The 22,310-nt window shown below is 37.4% G+C and overlaps 2 protein-coding genes across 5 annotated transcripts in view; one reads left to right on the top strand and one right to left on the bottom strand.

Moving 5' to 3' along the window:
• Positions 1 to 323: 323 nt before the first annotated feature.
• noxo1a (NADPH oxidase organizer 1a) lies at positions 324 to 8,773 on the top strand. Of its 3 annotated transcripts, none has more exons than XR_012400528.1 (9): positions 324 to 1,402; positions 1,482 to 1,754; positions 2,193 to 2,265; positions 2,628 to 2,811; positions 3,714 to 3,901; positions 5,259 to 5,366; positions 5,772 to 5,889; positions 6,684 to 8,412; positions 8,483 to 8,773. XR_012400528.1 is itself a non-coding variant. In NM_001077584.2 (8 exon segments), coding segments are annotated over 8 exon segments (1,410 nt in total). In that variant the 5' UTR covers positions 325 to 398; the 3' UTR covers positions 7,276 to 8,077.
• A 5,662-nt stretch (positions 8,774 to 14,435) lies between these two features.
• Positions 14,436 to 22,310, bottom strand: part of tbl3 (transducin beta like 3) — a 22,615-nt gene continuing 14,740 nt past the window's right edge. The window contains exons 17-23 of one of the 2 annotated variants that reach the window (XM_073940118.1): positions 21,106 to 21,262; positions 20,876 to 20,934; positions 20,281 to 20,384; positions 18,748 to 18,819; positions 17,605 to 17,763; positions 17,299 to 17,392; positions 14,436 to 15,029 (exon numbers count right to left, since the gene is read on the bottom strand). In XM_073940118.1, the coding sequence (XP_073796219.1) occupies positions 14,732 to 15,029; positions 17,299 to 17,392; positions 17,605 to 17,763; positions 18,748 to 18,819; positions 20,281 to 20,384; positions 20,876 to 20,934; positions 21,106 to 21,262 (943 nt within the window). In that variant the 3' untranslated portion in view covers positions 14,436 to 14,731. 2 annotated transcript variants of the gene reach the window in all.

Genomic DNA, 22,310 nt, shown 5'->3' on the forward strand with positions numbered 1-22,310 from the left:
ATTCTCGTTAAATAACAGGTGTAAACAGGTGTAAAATAACAATAATACAGAAATATATAGGCCTAGTGTGAGTCAAGTTATGATGACATCCTCAGTAGACAAAGAGAAAAGCACAATAAGCTATAAGGTGTCGTTGAAAAGTCTGTCATAATGCAACCTTATTTGCAAAGAAACAATGGAGTCGAATTCCCTGACATGTCAGGCTCTTTCGGAGAATGTCAGTCGCATCACGGCGGACTTTCCGGTTTGTGAAATTGGCGCGCACCTGTTCCCGCCTCCGACTGGAAATGCCATAAATAGCGAGAAAGACAAGACAGTCGGACATTAGAAGAAGAGCTGAGCACAACAGCACAACAACACAACATATAAACACATTATAACACTGCAAAATGCCCGAGATGGACGAGCAAAGACACCCCGTCAATATTCAGCTTCTAGGAGTGATGCAGAAAGAAATGACCAAAGTAAGACACACGATTGTTTATTTATTTATTTGATTCTTTCTTTCTTTCTTTCTTTCTTTCTTTCTTTCTTTCTTTACTAATTTTGCTCACATTTTGTGCATTTAATGTAATGTGTACATGTAATTGTCTTGTGCTGACGGTTATGTTGATTTGAAGGATCATTAAATTTGCTATAAATATGTGACACCCTGCATCATAAAAGCAGTCAAGTTTCTTTTTTTCTAATGTATAAAAATAGTCTTACATCAAATCTGAAAACATATTCAGATTTAATAAATAAATAAGCTTTCCGTTGATGTTTGGTTTGTTATGATGTGATATTTTGCCGCGATTAATAACGGTCGGCTATTTGAAAATCTGACCGTTAAAAAAAGACGTTAACAAGAAAAAAAAACACAAAAAAATCTAACGTTAAATATCGAGAAAATCGACTTTAAAGTTATTAGAAATGAACATTTTGATATATAGGACATTTAGAAATATACAATATCTTCATTTGAACCTGATCTTCCCTTATTTTTTACATTAAAAACTATAGCAATAAGTGAGTATAAACAATAAATAATTTTGACTGATACACAATGTATTTTGGCTATTTCCAAAAATACATTGTCAAAATATAAACCTAGTTTATGCTTCAGGGCCACAAATATTGCATTTTAGGCATTTTACATATTTATCAATCATAGGTTTTATTTGATTTCATACCTAATTCAAATAAAAATGACACCACAATGGCTCTAAAAACATGTAACCTTAAAATGTGCTTATTTAAAGTGTAAGTTTGTGTTAATCTTATTTAATAGTGATTACCTAAATGAACAGTAGTTTAAATAGTAATACCGTACATTAAGGTTGTGTTTTAGTTAATGTTACTTAATACTAGCACGAACAAACAATATTACATTATTTATTCATTTCTGTTAGTCAGAGAAACAGTAAGTGAATTTTTCCTTAAAGCAAGGAGAATACTCTGCCAATGGGGTCGATAAAACAACATTATCTGCTTGTTTTAAGGAAAAACTCATTTTTTGACTCATTATTTCTGAAAACAAGACTATATTTCTGCTTGTCTAGAAAAAGCTTCTTGATTTACAAATTTTTAGATATTTGGACCAGAAACAAGACATGATAAACACATTTTATTGCATTGTAATGTTATTTATTTATAGAAATATGGATATTAATATACACTCTTCTCCTCCTCAGCTGTACATGACCACAGTCCTCTGGTCAGATGGAAATGAGATTACCGTCTACAGATCGCTGGAAGACTTCAAGAAAATGCATGTGAGTGCTCTTCTTTAATTAATTTTATCACAATTAATAAGAGTTATGTGTTACTGTAGGGAAGTGCATTCAAATATTCAAAGAAGCCATGCATTCAAATATTTTTCACTTGTTTTCTTGTGATCTTGATGTAACAAAAAAAAATGTTTTCTCATTATCAAGACCTAATTTTTTTGCTTTTATTTATTTGTGTATTTATTATTATTTATTCATTATTATTTATTTATTAAGGAAACAAGTTTAATATGTTCAGGTAATGAGAATATTAAGTTGTGATCATGAAAAAACAAGAAAAAAAATATATAATGCTTCTGTAATATTGACTTTAATTCAGTTCAGTAACAATTGCATTTATCTGAGCTATTTTTATTGTAGAGAAGTAATATTAATATTGGCTTTAATTCAGTATAGTAAGATTTGCATGTGTGTTTTCTGCAGAGACAACTCAAGAAGAAATTCCCTCCATCAAACCCCTTTAAGCGATCAGCACGGATTGTTCCCGAATTTAAAGGTAGAAAGTTTTTCTCTTGCTTTTTCTGTTGTTTTCTTTGAGTATTAAAGGGTCAGTTCACACAAAAATAAACATGTACTCACTATTTATTCTCCGTCAAGTGGTTATGTATAAGTTTTGATACCTTTTGAATGTGTGTTTATAAGCATCAGTATTTAATAGAAAACATATGCGTGTGTAAATATATTTATTTTGTATTTTATTTATTTGTGTGTTTATATATATATATATATATATATATATATATATATATATATATATATGCATGATGCATTATGGAAATACAAACTTTTGGATGCTATTAATTGTTTGAGAGCGCTATTATATGAATATTTATATGTGCATATTTGCTGTATGTGCAGAAGTGCGAGTGCAGAAGAGCCTGCAGAAGTGGAGCGGCAGTAAATCAGTGCTGCGGATGAAGGCTCTGGAGGAATACTGCGGTCAACTGCTGAAGAGTGACGCGCAGGTCTGCCGCAGCTCAGAGCTCATACAGTTCCTGCTTCCCAAAGCACACGACCTCAACGCTGACTTCGCCAAAAACTGGTACGCTCACACTGAAACATGAAATGAGGGCGGGACATATAGTAGCCCCTCCCCTTTAAAAAAACTGCCAATATCGTTTAGTTACCACTGTGCGAGAGGTTAAGCTGAAGTGCATCAAATGAACAGCGAATCAGAAGAAGCGGGCGGGGCATGTCAAACACTAGAGAGCATTTGATTGGTCAGAAGATTTGATATGAAAATGAAGCATGAGGCAACAGCAAAAAATGGTTGACAGTCGATTATAGTGAAGCGTTTAGTTTTTCTGCTTATAAAGTCCGTCATGAAAATAGCGAATGCGCCATAGCAATACTCAACTGACTCTTAAAGGGAATGAGAGATAAGACTCTGATTGGTTTAATGTACATTAAGCCCAAAACACACCCATAACTCATTAAGGGAATAAACACAGAACTCTAAAGCAGGTCGCACACCAGAAGCGCCGCTCGGCGCCGCGACACGGCGCGTACATGACAGATTAAAGTATCGCACACCAGACGCGCACATTCGAATGATATTTAACATGAAACTAATCAGATGGCGCTCTGTGGCGCGGCTGAAAAATGAACTGCGTCCTGAGCCGTCGCCGGGCGCCGCCGACAGCCGCCGACTTGCGGCGCCGGTGTGTGTATCCTGATAGAAACCTATGATTAGAATTCTAAAATACGTGGCGCTGCGCGGCGCGCCGCCGAGCGTCGCTTCTGGTGTGCGACCTGCTTTAGACTATGCGCCTGGTTTGCAGATGGTTTTGCCCCTCCTTAAAATAGCAAAAGACATGCTCTAAGCTGTCCTGTGCCATCCGCTTTAGACGTTGTGCTAATTTTAATGTTTTAAAGTAGATCATTAAAATAGAGTCCAGAGTGTGATGGAATTGTTCTGAATAAAGGTTGTGTTCTGTTGTGCAGTATCGTGATCATGCCGTCAGATGTTACTCTGGGCAGCAGTAAAGCTGAATCCAACAGCGGTGTTACTCAACCCTTCGTGACGGAAACATACCGCTGCATCGCTAATTACGAGACCAAAGACACCAAGAACAGACCCTTCAAGGTGGAGGTGGACGAGACTGTGGATGTGCTCATCAAGGACCAGAAAGGTGAGAGAAATCATTGGGGCATATTTCAATTTCCATATAGACAAGCAACACTTTAAAAAGTGCTTAAAGTTTTAGACGTGTTTCTAGTCAAAACATCTAAAAATTTGTTTATAAAGAATATAAAGAAGCATTTTCTTGGCCAGCAATACACAAACACAATTCGTAAATACACAAAGAAATTTCGTAAATGCACAAATCCAATTCGTTTATACACAAAACACAATTTGTAAATACACAAAGACAATTTGTAAATACACAAACACGATTCGTAAATACACAAACACAATTAGTAAATACACAAACATGATAAGTAAATACACAATCACGATTCGTAAATACACAAACACGATTTGTAAATATACAAAACCCAATTCGTAAATACACAAACATGATAAGTAAATACACAAACACGATTCGTAAATCCACAAACACAATTCGTAAATCCACAAACACGATTCGTAAATACACAAACACAATTCGTAAATCCACAAACACGATTCGTAAATACACAAACCCAATTCGTAAATCCACAAACACAATTTGTAAATACACAAAACACAATTTGTAAATCCACAAACACGATTCGTAAATACACAAACCCAATTCGTAAATACACAAACACGATTTGTAAATACACAAACACGATTTGTAAATACACAAACATAATTTGTAAATACACAAACACGATTTGTAAATACACAAACACAATTCGTAAATACACAAACACGATTTGTAAATACACAAACACGATTTGTAAATACACAAACACGATTTGTAAATACACAAACACGATTTGTAAATACACAAACACGATTTGTAAATACACAAACACGATTTGTAAATACACAAACACGATTCGTAAATACACAAACATAATTTGTAAATACACAAAACACAATTTGTAAATACACAAACACAATTCGTAAATACACAAAACCCAATTTGTAAATACACAAACACGATTCGTAAATACACAAACATAATTTGTAAATAAACAAACACAATTCCTAAAAACACAGTTTGTAAATACACAAAACACAATTTGTGAGGACACAAACACAACAAACACGATTCGTTAATGCACAAAGCACAATTCGTAAGTTTACAAGTAAAAATCATGAATATTTGTCTATAAATTGGATTTGTGTTTATAAAATAGCGTTTTGAATTTACGAATTGTGTTTTATTCAGAATTGTACAAATTATATACTCAAATTGTTGTGATTATTCAGCTTAGGTCAGTATCGTGATAATACCATAAATCATGATAAAAGCTTCAGCAATTATTCACAAAAAAAAAAAAAAACCAACTAAGGGTCTGCTAATGTGGATTTTCCCGTTGTTTTGGTCTCCTCAGGTTGGTGGCTTGTAGAGAATGAAAGCAAGCATCTGGCCTGGTTTCCAGCTCCGTATCTAGAAAGAGCCGAAATGGCGGACGACGGCCCGGACGAGATGGATAACGAAAGTAAGTGTGGTTCATCTGGAAATACAGCCAGTTATTGCATAAAAGCAGTCATGCATTCCTACACAAACCACAGATTATATAAGCTCATCATTTCCCTGTCACTATCAATGGGTGGAGCTCAGAGAGTATTAAAGCAGCTTTACTCAACGCCACTTCCAGCCGCAACCCAGTACTGGGAAACACCCATACACACTCATTCACACACACTCATACACTACGGCCAGTTTAGTTGATTAATTCCCCTATACAGTGTGTGTTTGGACTAAGGGAAACCTGGAGCACCCAAAGGAAACCCACGCCAACACGGGGAGAACATGCAAACTCCACACAGAAACACCAAATGACCCCCACTGTGCTTTGTTTATGTCGTTTGTAAGCAAATCTCTTCATGTTTCCAATCTGCAGGTGTTTTCTATGTGGCAACCAAAGCTTATAAAGCCATGAACAGGGATGAGCTGTCGGTGGAGCTGGGCTCAGTGCTGGAGGTGCTGCAGAAGTCCGACAACGGCTGGTGGATCGTGAGGTAATCCTGCAGATCACTCACTCACTAATGAACCCGCTGAACCAACCAGTTGCATATCTAGCTGGCAGAAATACCTGACATGCATAGTTAGCGTGCAGATAAGGTGAACGCTGGCTCTGGTTCTGCATTCCCTTTGTGTTGGTGAACTTGTTTTGGCAGACGGCGCTTCTTGTTTACCTGGAAAGAGTGAAACTCAGTTAATTGGTAATGTTATATAAGCTCTGGCATTCCTCTGACGTCTTTGTTTGACAGCAGCACATTTTCTTGGTGTGATGAATTACTGAAGCTCATCAGACAATTGAGGGCAGAATTATTCACCCCCCTTGTGAAACCTTTATTCTTCCTCGAGTATTTCCCAAATGATGTTGAGTTTCTCTCAGTGTTTCCTCTAATGTCTGTTCTTCTGGAGAAAGTCTGATGTGTTTTATTTGTGCTAGAATAACAGCAGTGTTTAATAGTGTTAAAGTCATGTTAAGCTCAATATTATTCACCCCTTCAGCAATATTAGTGTTGGATTGTCTCCAGAACAAACCACTGTTATACAATGACTTGCCTAATTACCCTAACTTTACCCTAATTACCCTAGTGAAGCCTTTACATGTCACACATGTCAAGCTGTATACTAGTGACACAATAAATGCGCTATATAAATACACATTCCATGATATAATCGGGGGAAAAAATCATCGACAGATTAATGGATTATTAAAATAATCGCATAATCAATATTATGCATGCTCTTCATCACGATGTATTTCATATTTACTAAAATATGATCATATCTCTACTCTCAGGTACAACCGAAAGGCGGGATACGTCCCATCCATGTACCTACAGCCGCACAACAACCCTCGGATTCTCTTGAAGTCCACTCAGAAGGAGATATCCCGCTCTACTCTTGATCTGGCACAACTCCAGCATCCCCAAACCCTGCAGGAGTCCAGACTGCGAGAGCTCAGCAGATCTCAAGGAAACCTGCTGCTGCAGCCTGCAGAAACCGACATCATGGATAAACAGAAGTCACGTTCGCTGGGAAGACTTCCAGACGCGGCGAGAGCAAACCCTCCGTCGATCCGGGTGGAGTTTGCGGAGAGCGGGAAACAGAGCAGTCAGAGTGACGACAGCGAGGAGTTCAGCGATGACAGCAGCTTTTCCTGCAGCGATTCGCTCGACCGCTCGGACGCAGAGGAGTGTTTCCGGCGGAGTCGCACGCCGACTGCTGAAACTCTAACTCCTGAGAGCGCAGGAGGGATTACGGCTAGCAGATCAGACCCATGTCTTAATAAAATGCCGTCCACTCCGAAAGTGCCGCCCAGACCCGCCGTGCAGGAGATCCTGACCCGCTGCACCACCGTCACACGCAAAAACATGCAGAGAAACAGCTAGCTCAGATCTGCAGCTGAAGTCGTCCTCATTACAACATCTATAATCCACTTAGTCTATGCTGACACTATCTTCAGCAGCTCTAGTGGCTAGTGGAAAGACGGCTGCTTCTCACTCAGGGCTGCTCTTTATGCTAATGAGATGGGCACTAGTGGGCGGGGCACAAAGGGAGAATGTCAATCACAGTGTTTCCAACAGAACAAATAGCATTAGTGGATGTTGAGCATAACGCCCCACTCACACAAGGCTTCAGCGTCAACGCTTGTCTGAAATTGAGGCTGACGCATTCATCACAGCAGCGTCACCCAATGACATTAGCAATCGGCTCCTGTCTGAGCTGGCGTATTTGCATACAGCAATCTGATTGGCTGACGCTTCCGACCTCAACCCCTCATAGAAGTGATTTCTGCTTTAATAGCTGCCCTTTAATCACGTCACTCCTGTAGGTGGCAGTTTTTAGAGCGGCTAAACGTGGTATTGGTAACCTAGCAACCAACAATAAACAAGACAAGCATAATGGAGACAGCTGATTGGTTACAAGAGTAAATGTTACATTCATTATTCACATTAAGCCTCCAGAATCACCTCAAGAGAGCGTAAACAGCGTTTGTGTGTGAATTAAAGGATTTTTATTAAAAATGTACACTTTCCATCAAAGGTTTCTGACGTCATACTTTAAAACATGCAGTAATACAGGCGCATATTAACACTTTTATTCTGTAACTGCTCAGTTTTTATGTCTGGATCTGAATGTTATAAATGTTATGATTGTTTTCTTGTAGCAAATAAATGTTGATTATTAATATTCTCTGTTTGTGTTGAACACATTTTAAATCTATAACCATTCATTTTCTTTACGGCTTAGTCCCTTTATGAATCTGGGGTCGCCACAGCGGAATGAACCGCCAACTCATTAATTTTCTTTTAGGCTTAGTCCCTTTATGAATCTGGGGTCGCCACAGCGGAATGAACCGCCAACTCATTAATTTTCTTTTAGGCTTAGTCCCTTTATGAATCTGGGGTCGCCACAGCGGAATGAACCGCCAACTCATTAATTTTCTTTTAGGCTTAGTCCCTTTATGAATCTGGGGTCGCCACAGCGGAATGAACCAACAACTCATTAATTTTCTTCTCGGCTTAGTCCCTTTATGAATCTGGGGTCGCCAATGTGGAATGAACCGCCAACTTATCCAGCATATGTATTATGCAGCCGATGCCCTTCTGGCTGCAAGCCATCACTGGGAAACACCCATACACACTCACTCACACACATGGACAATTTAGCTCACCCTATTCACCTGTACCGCATGTGTTTGGACTGTGGGATCTATCACTGTATTGCACAGTATTGATCAGATCTGTCTCTCTCTCAGTTTTTCCACTCTGGAAATGATGCTGTTTGTGCCTTATACACATGTACATGTACACTCTCGAGGGTTTTAATCTGTGTTGTATTTATTTTCAGCATGTAAATATGAAATAAATGAACAAAAGCCTTGAAGTGTTTGTGAGATCTCTTCATTTGCGGTGGAAATCATCTACAGTACAACGAGATCTCTGAAAACAGAAGACTACCTGCTTCCAGAAGTGTGTTCAGTATGGGATGTGCCAGCCTACCAAGGGCACTTCATAGTGAAATGACACAGCCCAGAGTTTATACAGTCATGGAAAGCCTGGAAAAGTCATGAAGTTTTGACATTTTCCAGATCTTTTGGAAAAACTGAAAAGTTTTGGAAGTGATGGAAAACAGATATCTGTATACTTTAATACTTAAATTGACCAATCACATACTCTCACATTATAAGTGTGCTGTAAGCATCATCTAAATCAATTTTACATTAATATAAATATAAACTGGGCATCACAGTGGGTAGCACAATCACCTTACAGTGTAACGGAGGCCAACTAGTAAGTGTGCAAGTAAACGTTACTCCTCTGACCTCTAATGCTCCATTCACACGAGGCTTCAGCGTCAGCGCTTGACTGGGGGCGTGTCTGAAGTTGGGGCTGAAGCGATCATCATAGCAGCGTCAGCCAATGAAATTCAGGCAGCAATAGGCCACTGTCTAGCTGGTGTATTTGCATACAGCGATCTGATTGGCTGACGCTTCCGTCAGCGCTTGAAAAGTTGAGCTAGTCCCAACTTCTAAAGCGAGCAACGCCTCTGAAGCGGCGCTGACAGATCCACAATGCAGTTCGTCAACGCCTGACGTCACCCATTCAAAGTGAAAAGGAAGCGTTGGCGCTGACGCCCCGTGTGAATGGGGCGTAAAGGTGCTCTAGCGACAAATGCTCGAGGACATGTTCTTTAGCCTCCTTGTTAGAGCAACCCACTCCCATGCAGAAGGTTGCTGGTTTGATACCAGCTCAGAGCGGGTTGGGTGGGGTGGGGTGGTGTAGGACCGGCAGGGTTACAAAAGCACTCTTGCTGTGAGGACACAGTCCAACACTGATGAGCCTCAGTGACCCCCATGGCTGAGACTTTGTATTAAAATACTTTAGAGTCTTGTATTTTAGACAGTATTGACTCATTTAACCTCCACTGAAAGAAGAACTGAAGGATGAGAACACTTTACAAACAACCCAGCAGTCACACGACGTCATGAGACGTGAATATTAGCTGAGATTTAGGTCATGACGTCAGGTGGGCAAAATTCAACATCTAGCCAGGGTAAAGACGTTATTTTGACGTCCAATAACAACGTCAAGTTATGTGGATATTTGGTTGATTTTAGGTTGTGTTGGAAAGTGACCAAAATCCAACGTCTGCTAGACGTCATTGTGGTGTCGCGCACACACGTACATGTACCATGATTAGATGTTGATATTTGGTTGATTTTAGGTTGGACGTTGACGTCGGGCTGATTTTCATTTCCAAACAAAATCCACCATCCCCCATGACGTTGGGGTACAACATCAATCTGACATCATGTAAACATCCTGTGCCTGCAGGGGACAGTGCTTTTGGATGGATTGCTGATGATTTTCCACAGAAGGCACAGCCATTGTCAGTATCTGTGTGACGATTTGACTGGGGAGTATTTAACGAGTTCATCTGTGCAGAAGCAGAGTGTGAAAAGATGAACATCAGCAGTCTAAAGCATGCGCAGTGTTAAGATAACACGACGACGTGATGCTTTGTTTCTGGCATCCTGTAGATCCGCTTCACTGAGAAAACTCAGTGGCCTCCAGCTCTGCTCTGCGTAACGGCACAGTGATGTGGTTCCATTCGCTGCCGTTTTCCACGTCACACGTCTGTTCTGCAGGCAAACAGAGAGATAAACCCTGTGAATGTGTTTCATTGTGATCGATTTTAAAACAGAATGATCACTTATTGGGCCTAAATCCTGCACACAGCAGATCTCACAGCTCCGCCTGCAGTCAGAGAGTTAGCGTTAGCTCAACTGTACAAGACCTGGGTGACATATTAGACAGCAGCTTCATTCACAGCGGAATGAACTGCCAACTATTCCAGCACAGGTTTTACACAGTGGATGCCCTTCCAGCTGCAACCCATCTCTGGAAAACATCCACACACACACACACACTCATACACTACGGCCAGTTTAGGTGATCAGTACCTCTATAGTGCATGTGTTTGGACTGTGGAGGAAATCCACGCCAACATGGGGAGAACATGCAAACTCCACACAGAAATGCCAACTGACCCAGCCGGGACTCAAACCAGAGACCTGAGTGCTGTGAGGACACGGTTATATCATTTATTTATTTATCCTATTCAGCTGGTGTTTTCTGCAGTGTAGGGATGGGAAGATTAACCGATATGTATCGATACGCGGTCATGCGCGTTCACGATGCGAGTGCATCGGTTGAGCAGCAGAGGATGAATGAAATTTTGGAAGCAAATCGAGATGCATCGGTTTTTGCGAGATGTATCGATTTTTCCGAGATACAGCTTATATTTTTAATATAGAATGTATTTTTTATTTATTAACAAGTGTTGTCAACCTGTTTTTGGCGCATAATTTAATCGACCTACATAAAGTAAGCCTTAGCAACGGATTTGCGGATGTGCACACACTACAACTCAGTGTATCAGGTGTGCGGATGAAACTAGTGGAGCGCCCTCAGAAAGCGCGAGAAGCAAAACACATTTTATTCCCCACTGAGTTTTAAATCTAAAGTATGGCAAGCAACATTACGGATTTAAGGATGGACGACATGACAGGACAGATGCAATTTGCAAAATGTGCCGCGCATCTGTAAAATACGCGGGCAGTACGACTAATCTGAAATCTCACTTGAAGCGGCGCCACGGTGTTGTTGTGAAAGCATCTTCCAGTGTTTCTGCATCCCCGGCTTTCGCACTGCTTCAACCAGCTCCAAAAGTGGTGAGAAAAGCATTGCAAGTTTTTTTTTCCATGCGCAACAGTTCTGCTCGCTCTACGCCAATAACGAATGCTATTGCATTGTTCATCTGCAAAGATATTCAGCCTAGTGTCACGGAGAACGAAGGTTTTAAACACCTCCTCCTGTTAATTTTTATTTAATTATAATAATATTAATAATAATAATGATAAAAATAATTGGGTGTCACGGTGGCACAGTGGGTAGTTTGACCACCTCACAGCAAGAAGATTGCTGGTTTGTTATATTTTTATTAGCCTGTTGTTTACAGTGACAGTGATGTTTGAAAGCAGCATAACACTGCTAGTTCACCACCTTAAGTTTTGAATAATCAGTGGCAAAAATATATCTTTGTAAAACTTGTTTTCATAGTTGAAAAGTTAAATCACAATTCTTGTTGTGCAATGCTACATTTATTTATGTTGAAAGAGTGCAAATATATATATTTTTTAATATATATTGCACTTATACATTCTGTTTATCTTGAAAATACTTAAATAATATGTGCTATATGTTCTAAAATGGCCCTCTACTGTAAACTGACACTCTGGCTCTGAGAGAAAAGCCAGTTTGTAAAAAAAAGTCTTGGTTTTGCTTGGTTTATAAATAATCAAACTCATTCAATGGCACAGCTTCCTCTTTCACATCATCTCATAAACTTGATCTGATTAGTTAGTGATGAAATATCGCATCGTATCGTGATATGGGTGTGAATCGTATCGTGTTGCATCGCAATATGTCACAAATGTATCGCTAATATATCGGATCGTATTCTTTGTATCGAGATGCGTATCGGATCGGCATTATAGCTTAGATGCCCAACCCTACTGCAGTGTGTTCGACTCTTCCGGCACTCTGGAATGTCCAGTGTTTACCCGGGGCTGTTTGGTGCACACATTACTCACCGCTTACACAAGATCATCAACGTTTCAGGAAAACAGTGACGAGGAACAGAGAGAGGAGTGTGTTCTGTGGACATGGTGGATTGATTTCCTTGAAACTCGGCGTTACATATTAAAGGAATGTCAGCACAGTAATTTGCACATTAACGAATTGTGCTTTCATTTACGAACAGTGTTTAAAATTATGAATTGTGTTTGTGTGTTTACGAATTGCATTTTAATTTAGGAATTGTATTTTTTTATTTACAAATTGGTCTTTACGAATTGTATTTGTGTAATTTAAATGTGTTTTAATTTACGAATTGTTTGTATTTACGAATTTTATTTGTATATTCACAAATTTTTCTAATATTCAAATTGTGTTTGTGTATTTACAAATTGTTTTAATTTAGAAATTGTGTTCACAAATAATGTTATAATTTACGAATTGTGTTTGTTGATTCTCGGCGTTACATATAAAACGAATGTCCGCACATTAATTTGCACATTAACGAATTGTGCTGTCGTTTACGAATCGTGTTTAAAATTACGAATTCTGTTTGTGTACTTACAAATTGTGTTTTTCTTTCCAAACTGTTTTGTGTATTTTTGAATTGCATTTTAATTTAGGAATTGTATTTTTTTACTTATGAATTGTACTTTATGAATTGTAATTGTGTAATTATAAAATGTGTTTTAATTTACGAATTGTTTGTATTTACGAATTTTATTTGTATATTCACAAATTGTTCTAATTTACAAATTATGTTTTTGTACTTACAAATTGTTTTAATTTAAAAATTGTGTTCACAAATAATGTTATAATTTACGAATTGTGTTTGTTGATGCTCGGCGTTACATATAAAATGAATTAATTAATTAATTTGCATATTAACGAATTGTGCTGTCGTTTACGAATCGTGTTCAAAATTCCGAATTGTGTTTGTGTACTTACAAATTGTGTTTTACTTTCCAAACTGTTTTGTGTATTTTCGATTTGATTTTCAATTTACGAATTGTATTTGTGTAATTATAAAATGTTTTAAGAATTGTTTTAATTTACGAATTGTTTGTATTTACGAATTTTATTTGTCTATTCACAAATTGTTATAATTTACGAATTGTGTTTTAGTATTTACAAATTGTTTTATTTTCCAAACTTTCGTGTATTTACGAATTGCATTTCAATTTAGGAACTGCATTTTTTATTTACGAATTGTGCTTTACGAATTGTACTTGTGTAATTACAAAATGTGTTTTTATTTAAAAATTGTGTTTTAATTTACGAATTGTTTGTATTTACGAATTGTATTTGTATGTTCACAAATTGTTATGATTTACGAATTGTGTTTGTGTATTTACAAATTGTTTTAATTTACAAACTGTTCACAAATAGTGTTATAATTTACGAATTGTGTTTGTTGATGCTCGGCGTTACATATTAAAGAAATGAGCGGAATCACTAAAAGCTGTGCGTGAACTCAAACATCGTCCATATCACACAGAAGGACACTCTTCACAACAACACACTGCTCTTAAAGGGACAGCACACCCCAAAAACAAACAACATTCACTCACACATCAGGGATTTAAACCTTTATGAGTGTCTTTCTCCTGTTGAACACTAAAGAAGATACTTTGAAGAATGCTGGAAACCTGTAACCATCGACTTAGTATTTGTTTTCTATGGAAGTCGATGGTTACCGGTTTTCAGCATTCTTCAAAATATATTCTTTAGAGTTCAACAGAAGACACTTAAAAAGGTTTACATCACCTAAAGTAGAGTGAATAGTGCGTAAACATTGATTTTTGGGTGAACTGACCCTTTAAATCCTAAGTAGATTGTGGTAAATCAGCTCAGATTCTTTACCAACAGCTGAACAGTTTCCAAACCCAAATCAAATGAACTCCCTATTTCCGAGAGACGCAAACATGTAGCATGTTTATTTGAAAGACCAAACGTCCACATTAAACATCATCCATCAGTATCCTGCAAATGCGGTGGTGACACAAGCAGGAAAATGCTTTATTGCTGTTATTATTATGGCGATATAATCAATATACAGCACTGAATATAAAAGAACAGTTTGATTGACAGCAGCAGCAGCCAATCAGCTCGCAGATACAGAGTATATCAGAAATGCTCCATCACTCAATATACAGCACTGAATATAAAAGACTCCAGATTGATTGACACCTGCAGCAGCCAATCAGCTCACAGACACAATTTCCTGGAGGACAGAAGCTGCGGGTTTGCTGGAAAACTCTTCCTCTTCCTCTTCCTCGTCTTCATCAGAGTCTAAAAGCTGATCTACAGTGTTAGTGAGTTTCCCAGCAGCAGTTTTAGACGTGCAGACGGCTTCGTCTTCATGCAGACGCTGCTCTGAGTCTCCTGAACACTGCATTTCTTCATCTTCCTCCTCTTCCTCTGTGGTCTGCATGGGCTGTCTGTCTGTGATGAAGACTGACTGAACACCGTCATCATCTTCATCCTCCTGCATGTTCACACTGGAGAAACACATGAGAGCAGACTGACAGTGATTTATTTAAATATGAAAGAGCCTGATCTAACGTTCTGGGTCGTGGAGTTTTTTGTTTGATCGAGTTTACAAAAATATGGAGTCAGATCAGTGTCAAAAATAACACATTTACAAAATAAAAGTCACGCGTGCACAGCACAGTTCACGCTCATACAACACAAACTGTACATTTCAAAAAGACAATTCGTATTCGCAATTCGAGAATTCACAAATAAAATTAAATGATATTAGAAATAGAAAATATTACACTAATTAAATTTGTGTATGTACGAATTGTTTTAATTTATGAACGGCTTTAATTTACGAATTGTGTTTGTGTATTTTACAAGTCCTTTCAATTTACGAACTGTATCTGCGCATTTACGAAATGTGCTTTAATTTACAAAAATTGCGCTTTTATTTACGAATTGTTTAAAATTGCGAATTGTATTTGTGTATTTACAAATTGTTTGAATTTACAAAATATTTTTTTAATAGCTCAAATACAAAAATTTAGGAATTGTATTTTTGTTTTTACTAATTGTGCTTTAAAATTATGAATTGTATTTGTGTAATTATGAAATGTACACAAATGTATTATTAATTTAAGAATTGTTTTGTGTATTTACGAATTGTGTTTTTATTTATGATTTGTTTTAATTTATAAATTGTTATAATTTACAAATTGTATTTGTCTATTCACAAATTGTTGAAACTTAATTACAAATTGTGCTTTAATTTACAAATTGTGTTCACAAGTAGTGTGATAATTTACGAATTGTGTTCTAATTTTCAAATTGTATTTGTGTATTTATGAGTCTTGTTTTAATTTAGAAATTTTATTCGTGTTTACGAATTGTTTCAATTTAAGAATTGTGTTTGTGCAATTTACTACCTGTATTTACGCACTTACGAATTGTGCTTTAATTTACAAATTTTGTCTAAGTTTACGAATTTTGTTTGAATTAACGAATTGTATTTGTGTACTTACAAATTGTTTTAATTTACGAACTGTATATACGCATTTACGAATTGTGCTTTAATTCACAAATTGTGTTTTAATTTACGAATTGCTTTAAAAATTGCTAATTGTATTTGTGTATTTACGAATTGTGTTTTAACTTACACACTGTTTTGTATATTTACGAATTGCGTTTTAATTTAGGAATTATATTTGTGCAGTTACAAATTGTGCTCTAATTTACATATTGTATTCGTGTATTTATAAAATGTGTTATGGAAATTAAGCGAGTTTTTCCTAAAAACGAGCAGAATAATCGAGTTTTTGCTTTGGAATAACACTGTTTTCTCTACCCCACAGGCAAGGTTAGTAATACAGTATTATCTAAGTGAGATACAGTACACGTCTAAGTGAGAACTGTAACCCAAAGGAAGAATTCTGTGACGTTTGATTATTGCGGATGATTAATGAGTGATATTCATAAGAGGTGAAAGCAAAGTTTAACCCATTTGTTCTAAGGAAATTCAGGAGAGCTGCATTGTTTTCAACATTTCCTGGAAGATTACATTTCACAGCACATCACACACGCCGTTTCCACAGGACCAACAAGGAAATTAAATTATTGCTTTCGATTCCATTTAAAATCTAATTAATGCTCACCCATGATCATCTGGGGAGAGTTTAGTAGATTTTAGGATCATTTTAAATATCAATTCAGTCTTTTGTCAGTTTGTTTAATTATTTATTTTTAATTTATTTACTCATTCAACTAATTTAATTTTTATTGTATTAATTAATTAATGTTTAATTTATTTTATTTTTTAAACAATTATAATTTCTTTTTATTTATTATTTATTCATTTTTTTAATTGTTTATATTTATAATTTTTATTGATTTTGAAAATCTATTTATTTATTTTTATAAAAATAATTTAGTTATTAATTTTTTTATTTATTCATTCATTCAATTTCATTTATTTTAATTGTTTATATTTATTTAATGCATTCATTCGTTCATTCAACTAATTAATTTACTTATTTTTATTTATTATTTTTTTAAATTAATCAATTAATTTATTCATTTATTTCTTTTGACTTAATACATTTATTTATTTTACATTTTTTATATTATTTATTAACATTTATGTATTTATTCATTCATTTATTTTTAATTAATTAATTAAGGACAACTGAAGATCTGCTGAAGTGTTTCTAGAAAAGTGTGCTTGGTGTGTGACGTCTGAGGTGGAGACTATGATTACACAATCAGAAAGTGTGTGTGTGTGTGTGTGTTTACCTGTCCATAGCACCTGTGATGCGCATTTTCTGCCACATGTAATCCAGAAACATGGAGGCCTGCAGGAGCCGGTTGATCCGCTGCATATGTCTCTCTACACAATACAACAACACACACACACACACACACACACACACACACACACACACACACACACACACACACACACAGATTAACTTTAACGCAGATGACTGACATCTGTTTGTTGTGTTGTGATGCAGGTGTGTGTGTGTGTGTGTGTGTGCGCTCTGGAACCGCAGTATCTCCTCAAGGCTTAGGTGTGTGTGTTGTGCATGTGTCACGCACCGGTGTATGGGACGAGGGCCTGCAGGTGTGTGTGCGCGCTCTGGAACTGCAGCATCTCCTCAGGGCTCAGGTGTGTGAGCAGCACCTTCAGCACAGCCTGAGCGTCCAGACAGCTGCGCGAGTTTGTGTTCCACACCGTACAGTAGCGCAGCACCGACTCTGAACACACACACACACACACACACACACACACACACACACACACACACACACACACACACTCACAATTAGAAACAAATCCAGAATCACATACGTATACACTATTCTACACCATTCTGTCACAGCGCATCCACACTGAACTAATAAAAGAACAAGGGGAGGGGCTACAGGTGAAGGGGAGGAGCTGATGACAATGGAGAGGGGCTTGATGTAACTGATGACAGGGAGGAGCTACTGACGAACAAGATGGGCTGATGACAAAAAGGAGGGGCTGATGATGAAGAGGAGGAGCTGATGATGAAAAGGAGGAGCTGATGATGAAGAGGAGGAGCTGATGATGAAAAGGAGGAGCTGATGATGAAGAGGAGGAGCTGATGATAAAAGGGAGGAGCTGATGAAGGAGAGGGGCTGATGACGAAGGGGAGGGGCTACTGATGAAGGGGAGGAGCCACTTATGAAAGAGAGAGAATACTGATGAGGGGGAGGTGCTACTAATGAAGGGGATGGGCTACTGACATAGGGGAGGAGCTGGTGATGAAGGGGATGGGCTGTTATTAAAGGGGAGGATCTGATGATATAGGGGAGGGGCCACTGATGACAGGGAGGAGTTACTGATGAAGGTATGGGGCTGATGACCAAGGGGAGGGGTTAGTGGTGAAGGGGAGAAGATACTAGTGAAAAGGAGTGTCTGCTAATGAAAGGGAGGGGCTGATGACGAAGGGGAGGGGCTTCTAGTGAAGGGGAGGAGATACTGGTGAAGAGGAGTGTCTACTGATAAAAGGGAGGAACTGATGACGAAGGGGAGGGGCTGTTTATTAAAGGGGAGGGGCTTATGACAACGGGGAGGGGCTCATTACAAAAGAAAGGAGTTGCTGATGAAGGGGAGGGGCTACATATGAAGGGGATGTGCTATTGATGAAGGGGAGGGGCTCTTGGTGAAAGGGAGGGGGCTATGCAGGGGTTGTTGAAGCAGGTGAGCTTCACCTTTCTGATCCTTCCGCAGTTTGAGGAGCGTCTTCTCCAGCTCCTGCACCCCATCCTCCCGCTGACGGATTTCTGGAGAAAACAACAGAACATCAATTAAACTAAAATAAGAATAAAAAATAAATAAAACATTTTATATATATACACACACACACACACACACACACACATACATATATATATATATATATACACACACACACACACATACATACATACATATATATATATATATATATATATATATATACACACACACACACACACACACATACATATATATATATATATATATATATATACACACACACACACACATACATACATACATATATATATATATATATATATATATATATATATACACACACACACACACATACATATATATATATATATATACACACACACACACACACACACACATACATATATATATATATATATACACACACACACACACACACACACATACATATATATATATATATATATATATATATATATACACACACACACACACATACATACATACATATATATATATATATATATATATATATATATATACAGATATAAATAAACAAACAAATGAATAAATTACAATAAGGAATTTGATATTTGAATGTTTTCAACTAAAGTGTGTAAATTTAAATAATGATTGATCAATCCGTGAATAAATGTTGGAATAGGAATGTCTATTTCCCCCCTAATCTTCTTAGTTTATTTAATAATAACTGTTTCTTCTTAATTTATCTGAGTTATAAACACAGTAAGATCTCCTACACTAATATATTGGACACTTTACTGTATTCATTTCATTAATTTCTAGTATATAATTTAATTATCATGTGTTTGAATATTATACATTTACTCCGGTCTCCAGTGTCAAATGCTCCTGCAGAAATCAGTATATGATGATGATTTATTGACGGGAAGAGAGATTATATGATTATTAATGTTGAGAACTGTGCTGTTGCTTCATATTTCATTGTCAAAATCAAAAATGTAAAGCTCATATTCTTTAAAAAGAGAAATGAATGCTCTGAATGAGGCTTTACATGAATAAACTGATGCAGTACAGAAACAGAACATGACATGTCTATATTCGTGTGTGTGTGTGTGTGTGTGTGTTTTATTTTGTTCTGCAAACTTCTGATGTCATTCTCTCTTTTGTATTAAAGATATTTAACAATAATAATTAAGATGAATCTTGGCGTACGACGAGTTTAAGGTAGAAGAGAGAAAGTCATTTCATAACTGGATTACATCACAGCAAACAATGACAAAATATGTGTGTGTGAGTGTGTGTGTGTGTGTGTGTGGTTCACCTGAAGAGAAAAGCTGGAATTTCCTAAAACAAAAGCTGTTCTCCAGTCTGTGTGTGTGTGTGTGTGTGTGTGTGTGTGTGTGTGTGTGTACACATGAGTGTGTTTAACAGAGAATCAATCAATCAATCACAAGATGATAAGGAAAACACACACACACCCTCTTACACAATCGCAATCAGTGTGTGTGTGTGTGTTTAAATACCTCTGATGACCCGCAGGGCAGTGTGTGGCTGATCCAGAGAGATGGCGACACCCAGAGCCTTCACATACTGATGCTCATGGAGGAGATTTTGGAGCTCCTGCTGCCTGCACACACACACACACACGTATATATATATATATATATATATATATATATACATATATATATATATATATATATACATATATATATATATATATATATATATATATATATATATATATATATATATATATATATATATATACATATATATATATATATATATACATACATATATATATATATATATATACATATATATATATATATATATATATATATATATATATATATATATATACATATATATACATATATATACATATATATATATATATATATATATATATATATATATATATATATATATATATATATATATATATATATACATATAAACACACATACATAAAGAAACATGTTCATGTACTGTATTTATAAATGCACACACACACACATAAGCAAACAAACACACAGGTATATATAAACACATATAGTTGTGTGTGTGTGTGCGTGTTTGTGTATCTCTGCATCAGCACACACAGGGACTTACTTGAGGACTTGATCCTCTTGTTTGGCCTGTTCCTCTGCCAGCTCCACTTCAGTCACGTCCTGACCAACACACACACACACACACACACACACACACACACACACACACACACACACACACACACACACACACACACACACACACACACACACACACACACACACACACTCATCATATCACAGCATTCCCTGACTTTAACGAGTAAATCTGGCGCGGGTCATGTGACTGACCTTCCAGACGGTGATGGTGGAGTCTGCGGAGCCGGTGACCATCAGCTCGTCCCTGCAGCCGCCGTGCAGAGCCCACACCTTATCCTGATGCGCATCCAGTGTCCGCACACACTCGTTAGTTTTGATGGTCCACAGCTTCACCAGGCCGTCAGAGCCACTAACACACACACACACACACACACACACACACACACACACACACACACACACACACACACACATAAAGTGAAAAGATGAACATTAATAATTAATTTATTCACACGGGGCGTCAGCGTCAGCGCTTCACATTCACTTTGAATGGGTGACGTCAGGCGTTGCCGAACTGCATTGTGGATCCGTCAGCGCCACTTCAGAGGTGTTGCTCGCTGCAGAAGTTGGGACTAGCTCAACTTTTCAAGCGCTGACAGAAGCGTCAGCCAATCAGATCGTTGTATGCAAATAAACCAGCTTGACAGTGGCCTATTGCTGACTGAATTTCATTGGCTGATGCTGCTATGATGATCGCTTCAGCTCAAACTTCAGACACGCCCCCAGTCAAGCGCTGACGCTGAAGCCTCGTGTGAATGGGGTCATTAATAAACAACAGGCCTATAATGAATCAGACGAGTTTCAATCCATCTCACATAGAACAGAACAGAATAATTAGACATTATAAAAGCCTGTCAAGCATTTCATGAAGAACCAAAGCAAATACAACCATCTGAACAGGATTAAGACACTCCAGGGGTCCGTTCTTCATACCTCTGTAAATGATCTGAGATGATTTGGCAGATCCCGGATCTGTTAATCTTGATAACTGATCTCTCGCTAATTTGGTTCTTCAAACAAGTTCGTGAATCAGATTAGAATGTCTGGATAAACTGATCTGAGATCGCTGCGTGTGTTGTGAAGGACAGATCTATCCATCCTCCAAATCATGATCAGCAATGCAGCGATTGGCTGACGGCACAGCAGCGTAATGACATCATCTGATTAATATTCAATTATCCATGTGAGCAAAATTACATCAAATTAGCAGTAAACGGTTTGTTAAATATAACATGCAATAACCTTCCACATGTGTTGTGAGCTGCAGGCTTTACACTGTCATGTGTCAAGAGTATTCATCATGTATCTCAATGCAAATCGGTGTATTTAGTTCTACATTTAGAGAAGATTTTCTTTATTATAGTAGCCGTTTTTTATCGGTGTAAAGAATAACTGGT

The sequence above is a fragment of the Danio rerio genome, chromosome 3 (genome assembly GCF_049306965.1).
Source record: "Danio rerio strain Tuebingen ecotype United States chromosome 3, GRCz12tu, whole genome shotgun sequence".
Taxonomy (NCBI): Eukaryota; Metazoa; Chordata; class Actinopteri; order Cypriniformes; family Danionidae; genus Danio; species Danio rerio.